The sequence below is a fragment of the Protopterus annectens genome, chromosome 1.part0, assembly GCF_019279795.1.
Source record: "Protopterus annectens isolate FY-2018-M chromosome 1.part0, PAN1.0, whole genome shotgun sequence".
Classification (NCBI taxonomy): Eukaryota; Metazoa; Chordata; order Ceratodontiformes; family Protopteridae; genus Protopterus; species Protopterus annectens.
In genome coordinates, this window is record NC_056725.1 from 1,903,183,279 (window position 1) to 1,903,191,811 (window position 8,533).

At 38.6% G+C, this 8,533-nt stretch overlaps 1 protein-coding gene across 1 annotated transcript in view; it reads right to left on the reverse strand.

The window, feature by feature from the left end:
* LOC122800795 (small integral membrane protein 10-like protein 2A) overlaps positions 1-2,159 on the reverse strand; it is a 162,585-nt gene extending 160,426 nt beyond the window's left edge. Inside the window, exon 1 of the mRNA XM_044070068.1 lies at positions 1,884-2,159. Within this exon, the coding sequence (XP_043926003.1) occupies positions 1,884-2,063 (180 nt within the window). The 5' untranslated portion in view covers positions 2,064-2,159. The remainder of the gene's footprint in view (positions 1-1,883) is intronic.
* Positions 2,160-8,533: the final 6,374 nt, after the last annotated feature.

Sequence of the window (8,533 nt, forward strand, 5' to 3'; positions counted from 1 at the left end):
TTCTAGCACCTCTTTTCTGAGGACATTCTAAGGGTTTTACAAGAAAACCCTCAACTAGAAAACCTTATATGTCCAAATGGAAGACATTTTAGGTCTGGTGCCATGCTTGTAACCAATACCTTTTTTCAGTGGAGGTCCTTCTGGTCCTCTCTTATTTGTGTGACTTGCTCCAGGATGGCTTGGCCTATTCTTCTGGGAAGGACTATTTGTCAGCCATTTCTGCTTATCTACCCTTGACTCCTCCTATTTCTTGGACAGCGCAGTGGTAGCGCTGTCACCTCACAAGAGGTTCTCTGGTTCAATTCTCAGCTGGAGAGCCTTCTGTGCGGAGTCTGCATATCCCCCCCCCCCCGCGTTCGTGTGGGTTTCCTCCGGGTACTCCGGTTTCCTCCTGCATTACAAAGACATACATCTGGAGCATTTCCCCAGAGGAGTCCGCTGAAAATTGGCTTTGTTCCAAGTCAGACTTTCCCAGTTAACAAATGTTAAATAAATAAAGGTGTCCTGCATATTAGGCCTCCAACGAAACTAATTACTCCTCCTTAGGACCTTAATTTTGTTTTGGAAAAATGACTCGGGCTCCCTTTCAGCCCCTGCAGTTTCTGCTTCTTTGCACCAATGTAGTTGGAAGACTGTTTTGTTGTTGGCTCTTACTTTTGCTCAGAGGGTTTCTGAGCTCCAGGTCCTTATGGCCATTTCTCCTGTTTTGTTTTTTTCACAGGGACAGAGTGTCCCTTCGTATCAATCCTTCTTTTATGCCCAAGGTGGTAAATGAGTTGTCCTTAAATCAGGCAGTACAACTCCCTTCTTTTTCCCCCCTTTTCCTCAGTCTGCTACTGAGAGGGATCTGCATACCTTGGATTTGCACAGACAGCTTGGGTACTATTTGGATAAAACTAGGAGTATTCATAAGTCAGATCGTCTTTTTGTTTCCTTTCATCACTTGGTTTTTTGAGCTTTTTTACTCTCCCATTTTTCAAGAAAACTGCTACAGTGGTATAGAAAAATATAGCTGCTACAGTGATATAGAAGAATATAGCACAGTTATGTACAATCTTACCATAACAGTAGATGTCCTTCTCTTGACTGGTGCAATATTTGCTCCTTCCCTCCAACCCCCTCTTCTTTATTCTACCTTTTTTCCTTTTGGATGTACATGGACTCCTATGTCCTATAATGATTGTTCTCTCCTGGGGCAATTCAGTTCTGGGCAGCTACTTCTGTATGCCCCTTTTATGCCATAGTTTGTGTGTGTGTAGCATAAATGGGCATACAGTGCAAACAAGATCCTTTTCAAGCTTTTCAATACTTGGGGGGGGGGGGCAACAGGTGCCTGGGACATCCCTTCCTTCAAGAATACTGCAACAGTGAGGAGAATGATATCTACTGTTAGGGTAAGATTGTTTTGCTAGAAAAAGTACAGTTGTGGGTAATCTCCAAGTGAAGTTGTGTACAAAGTCATTTAGTCAAACGTACAGCGACCTCGGCGTGAATATATTTAAGTACGTGTAAAGCCCCAAATCCCCCCCCCCCCCTTTGCGATTGGTCTAGCCGAGAGTACGATTTTGCTAAAAAAAACATGCATGAATTTGCACCTCCACTATAACGCTTTTGTAGCAGACATACAATCCAAAATTAGTAACAAGAAGAAAAAAAAAGTCGCAGAGCTGATGTTACGACTGGCAATTTAAACTGCGCCCAATCCACATAAAATAATTATGTTTAACCTAGCAATTACTTTGCAATATCTCTTAAGTGTTTGAAAGGTCATGGTTATGATGACATACAAGTAAGACAATCAAGGTCGCTGGTAATGAAATGTCTCATTAGGTGCTTGTTAAGAGATCTATATTACAATACATATATAAATAATAAAAGTGTACCTGGAGTCTCACGTTCAGCATCATAGAAGTAATCATATAGAAGTACGGAAATCGTATCCGTAGCCTCCAAGCTAGCTGGAAGAAAATGATCAAAGTCCTTGTAAGCCCTTTAGAAAACACTCCGTAGGAACCAAATGCAGATTCTGAGAACCTTGCAAGTAGCTGTAACAAAGGCGCCATACGTTGCTTTACAAACTTGCTTCTCACAGGTCTCCGTTTCTCCTGGTACTAACTGCTCCCTAGTACTCCCAAGAGAACAGTAACAACGTCCTTCTGTACGTGACGACCATGGGGTGGTGTTATGTACGCCACGTAAATGGCACGAGAATGGGCTGTGACTGGCAGATGTGCTATTGTTTAGGGAGTGGGTATCACGTCAATCTTAATAAATACATTTTTAAAAATATACGTCTTTGATTTCAGTCCCTGAAATACTAGTTATCATTCGTAATTATTGATTGTCATTGCATTTACAGACTTTCGTTTACTCGAGAAAACGCATGATACGTACCTCTTAACTAAGGAGCATTAAAAAAAGCAAAGGTGAGGATGAGAAAGTGGAGCGCTTTCATACTTTTCAAAATATACATTAAGCCCTATACAGTTGTAGAAGCTTAGTTTATTTATTTAATAAGGTATGCGCTTATAAATTGGTCTGACTTTATGTGGGGCAGCAGTGAAACTAGGGGATGCAAGTGTAAATCCGAGGGACAAGCAGTTGAGATGTGTAACGTTGATCCCGATTTGCTTTCAACTTCCTGTGAGGTATTACACTAATAAAAAGCACAGCTTTAGTACCAGGCCCAAAGTTTCATAATTTAAAACATTTCCCATTGCCCTTTAAAAGCATGAGCTAATGTTTTAATGTGTGTATACCGTGACTGTCTTTTGACTTTTTTTTATAACAATCGTGTACCCTAATAAATACAAACATTTTTAAATTGCTCAATTTTTTTAGTAATAGTTCGCAGTTCAGTTAGCGCGATACATTTACTTGCTGACTGTATTAGTGGATTGATTCATAACTCTCAAACCGAAGCAGTAGGGGACAGAGCCGCTGAAAATGAAAATCAAAGGCACGTATCTACAAAATCCGGGACGTCCATTTAGCATAAATTATGCATATTCATACTGAAGGTAATTATAGTTAAAGAGAAAAGTACGGCATATATTTTTACTTTTATTTTGTCATAGTATATTTTGTGTAAATTTACAGCAGTATAAACGTTAATGCTCCAACTTTATCCTTTCCCGTATAACAAAGCAAAAAAAAAAATCTGCCGTGCACTATCATACGTGTTTTATATCAAAACGGCTATATGTGTAAAACAATTTTTTTTTCTATAAATCGTAGGCAACTGCACTGGGTCGCCGCGGTGGTGCAGCGCTTAGCGCTTAGCGCTGACGCCTCACAGCAAGAGGTTCTGTGTTTCGATCTTCGGCTGGGGTGCCTTCTGTGCGGAGTCTGCATGTTCTTCCTGTGGTCGCATGGGTTTCCTCCCACATCCGAAAGACATGATGCTATAGGCGGACTGGACACTATAAACTGGCCCTAGGCATGAGTGCGTACGTGCGTGTGTGTGCCTTCCGTGGAAGGTTGGGCGCTGGGCTGGCAACTCGCACCGTAAAACTCCACTTCCAATTATGAGCGGACAGGTGATCCGGTGTGGCAATCCCTAAAGGGGAAAAGCCGAAAGAAGAAGAAGATTGTAGGTAACTGCACTGCCTGTAAGATGCACACTCTAGCCCCCACTCTTCACAACAGCCCAGCTTTAGTGTGAGAGCATGTCAAGGAATCCTAGCCACTGCTGTATTGCCTTGGGGAGAATAGCACGCATGCCACATGGGTGGGTCAGGAAGAAAGGTTGTTGATTAGGATGAGGAAGGGGGGTTTGGGTAGAGGATCAAGTAGAGGAAGACTATAAAAAGCCACAGGTAGCTAGCAAGGTCTCTTTTCAACAACAGAACAGGGCAATTATATGAAGGCTAACAAAATTGTTGCAGTTAAACAAATGTTTCAAAATTCTGATATGAATGAAAGAGAAAATTACAAAGTGGTCCAGAAAAGAAAAAGGTTAAATCATTAATTAATGACTAATCACATGATTGTAATTAAATATATTTATTGTGGTTTTTAGTCAGTACAGCTTGGTCTGAAGAAGTTCCATGATAGGAATGAAAGAGTTTACCAGTTGTATCAGTTGTATTTTGTTGTTTATGTAAGCAATAACCCAGGTCTGGGTGTGGGTAATGCTAGATTTACTCATGGTTGGTGTGGTAAATCTAGCATTATCCACACCCAGATGTGGGTTATTGCTATTCTACAATGACATTATTTAAGAAAAAAAGCTTACTTTTTTAAAATAATGCCTTTGTATAATACCTGTGTGGTGCCCTTCCGTTGTTTTCCACTATCCTGAGGCTTTATCTGATGTACTGCTCTTGCGTATGCTTGTGCAGTACATCAGAGCTGTGTAGAGCAAGCAACGGAGAAAGGAAGATCTCCGTTGCTTTTTTAAAGCTGTCTCGTTATGTTAAATGAGTTTAACATAGCGAGTTATCTTTAAAAAAAGCAACGGAGAAAGGAAGATCTCTGTTGCTTTTTTTTTTTTAAGATATCTCGCTATATTAAACGTATAACCTAGCGAGATTAAAGCAACAGAGATTTTCCGTTCTCCGTTGCTACCTAACACAAACAAAAAAAACAAGACTTATACTAATGGAAAAAGTCCAGGCGACCAGCCCTTTTTCCATTAGTATATGTCGGATTTACAACGGGGACGCTGGCCAATCATCATGCACAGTTTGGAATATTAATGGGGGGGTCATTGTATAATAAGTAATAAAAGTGAATTAGTTTCATTTGGAAGACCGTTGCTACATTTTATCTGTTTTTAGTGCAGTCAAGTTACGTTGGCTCATGGAGCTTTTTGTGGATTTTAAATGTTTCAGAAGCAAAAAATATATATATATTTATAGATAGATAAATCTGTGTATACACATTTACAATAAAAAAGCGGGGGGAGGTAGAATAGGGAAGAGAAAGGGGCTAAGAAGGGAAACTGTGCCCATCTGAAGTCAGACCACAACAAACTTCTAAGGCAGTCCCCCTCAAAATACCCTAACTAAAGGGCTCTCCTACCAGAAGGACGCTACCCTGCAGAAACTGCCCATCTGAAGTCAGACCACAACAAACTACTAAGGTTAATACCCTAAACCTGAAATCTTGGTAAATGTACACTGCTGACCTGGGTCTAAAGCACCATAGTCTGTCCCCCTAAGTAATTTGATTTCCTTCTTGTTTTAATTAATAAATGTTTCCTTGAGTACTCTACAACACTACTTTATAAGCTTACAAATACCAGGAATATTATACTAACATACTGGTTTCCCACCCTAAAACCCTGAAAATCCTACTCTAAAACTTATAATCTACAACTAGTAATTACCCTAAAAAGTTTAAAATACAGCTTAATATACAGCTATTACACTAAATCTTTTAATACTTACCTATGGTGCCAGGAAGCCTTAGAAAACAATTGTAGTCAGCGTTAGACCCTTAACTCCTGCCCTGTTTCATTACATATGCGAGGTTTCTTCTATACCTACTGAAACCACCATTTTTCAAATCCCTGGTGCTTCCAGACCCAGTCGGCAACCTGTTTTCCCATTTTGGTATGTTGTTAGCTCTAAACATTACACTTCCCATATTATATACATTTGTACTGAGTTATCTACAGCTATATACACTGAATATTGTAGTCGGACTATGTTAGTGCTGTATATATCACTGTTAGCTCATATTTCTTATCATTTATGCCTTTGTTATACAGTATTCCATGTGCATTGTACTCCAGTATTCCAGGCATTTTCTCTGAGCTCTCTGTTAGTGTAATTAGGAATGTGCCTGTTAAATGTACAGCAATCTGAAAATTGTTAAATCAATAAAAATATATATTGAGAGTAAGGCAAAGGTGATTCCTAGTACATCCAAACAGCGACAAATCCACTTGTATAAAACATAAAATTTTATTAGAACAGATAAGCGCTTTCGCTACACGAGCTTCATCAGATCTATAACTAAAACAACAGAAACCAAAATATAAAAGCAGCATTAGTTAATTAATCTGCCTATCATATAAAGAGTTTAATCAGCCCTTAAAGCAATATTGTCACAAAAATAAAAACATGTTCCCATATAAATAAATATATATATGAATATGAAGCTGCATAAATATATGTGTAAAAAGATCTACATAAGAACATGCAAACCTATAAAAATACATGCATACACACTAAAATCATACATTCACATAATAAAAACTAATGTTTCTATTCACTTTATATTCCTACGCTACTTCAATTTGGGTTTTATTGAGGCACGTTCATTGAGGCCTGATCCATGGTCATCTCTTAATAAAACTATCCATTCACATTCCCTACTCTCAGTGTAATTTAGAACATCACCTCCCCTCTTATTTGGTGTTACTACTTCTAAAACTTTGAATGGAAAGTGTGTCCTTCTCCAAATAGAGTAACATGTTTAGCCAAAGCATTACTTTGTATGCCTTTCCTAATATGGTATACATGCTCTCATATTGTATCACGCAGAGGGCGGTTAGTTTTGCCAACATAGAATGAGCTGCATGAATTACAAGTAGCCAAATATACAACATGAGATGTCATACAATTTGCTTCAATGGTTGTATTAAAAATTACATGCGAGTCAGGATGTAAAAAACTAGTGCTCTCATCTATATAAGAGCAAAAATTACACTGCATACAGGGCCTAGTGTGTCCAGTAACTTCAGGACTTCTATCAAATTTTGGATAACAAAGCAATCTTTTTAGATTGTTTTTATTCCTATAAATAAATCTAGGTTCATCCCCTACTATCTCTCCTATACCTTCATCAACCTGTAATATGTTCCAATGTTTGCCAATAATCTCCTTAACCTTCCAATGATCTGATGAAAAATAAGTGGTGAACTTAACTTTCGAATGAGTACTATGTTCCCCCACATTATCTAGGGGACTTCTCGGTCCAAAATATGGTGAGGCTGAAGTCACACGGAGCTCACAGGCTTCCCTTAAGTATTGGTTCACCTCTTCTCCACCATATCCCCTATGCATCAATCTATCTCTAAGGTCATCTAACTCAATGTTAAAACCATTTTCCATGGGGTTCAATCTAGAAGCCCTAATCGCCTGGCCCTTCATTATATTCCTGAAGACAAATGATGGATGCATACTGGACCTCATAAGTAGGGAATTACTATAACAAGCTTTACGATGAACCCCTGTATTTATCATACCATCTGAAAGCTTCTCCACATATAAATCTAAGTATTGTATCTTCTGAGCTGAGTATTGCATTGTAAATTTAAGACAAGTGGTCAAATTATTCATGATCGAAAACATAGTTTGCAACTGTAAATCTGTTCCCTTCCAAGGAACAAAAAGATCATCTACAAAACGTCGGTAAAAAATCACATGTGCTTTTGTTATACAGTATTCCATGTGCATTGTACTCCAGTATTCCAGGCATTTTCTCTGAGCTCTCTGTTAGTGTAATTAGGAATGTGCCTGTTAAATGTACAGCAATCTGAAAATTGTGTCGTTTACAAGTACAGAAATCTGATATTTGAGTTGTTTATTGTAAGCATGTACTTCGTATGACCCAAGTTATACAGATAGCTCATTTTTAACACTGTGCCTTTGTAATTGTGATTGAGAAGCTGATAGCCGAATTGTTGGATCTAAGTTTTCTTGTTAATTGTAATAGTCAAGGTAGTGGATATAGTGCACAGGTTTAGCACTTTTGATAGATGCAACAGGTAAAAAGCTGTATGTAGAACAGCAGCATGCTTCTGATCCAAAGTAAAGATTAGTAGCAAATGTAGCAGCCTGCATGTGATCTAAAGTGCAATTTTTAATACTGGCAACTACATGTGTTTGCAGGTAATCTAGTTTGCAGTAAAACCAAAGCCAGCACAGTTTCAGTGCTAGTCTCAGATCCATATTAAGCAAACAAAGCATCTATAGTGGCTTCACGGAGCTGTAGGATACCGTAAATACCGTAGTTGAAGTGAAAGTGATTAGTTTTGTGTGCTTGTAAGGTTTTTATATTTACTGTATATCTGTTTTTAGGCAGTCCCCCTCAAAATACCCTAACTAAAGGGCTCTGCTACCATAAGGATGCTACCCTGTAGAAACTGTGCCCATCTGAAGTCAGACCACAACAAACTACTAAGATTAATACCCAAAACCTGAACCTGAAATCTTGGTAAATGTACACTGCTGACCTGGGTCTAAAGCGCCATAGTCTCTTCCCCCTTAGTAATTTGACTCTCTTCTTGTTTTAATTAATAAAGTTTTCCCCTAGTACTCTACAACACTACTTTTTAAGCTTACAAATACCCTGAATATTATACTAACATACAGATTTCCCCACCCTAAAACCCTGAAAATCATACTCTAAAACTTATAATCTACAACTAGCAATTACCCTAAAAAGTTTAAAATACAGCTTAATATACAGCTATTACACTAAATCTTTTAATACTTACCTGTGGCGCCAGGAAGCCTTAAAAAACACTTGTAGTCAGTGTTAGCCTGCTCCGCTCAGGCTCGCTCTGCTCCCCTCCTTG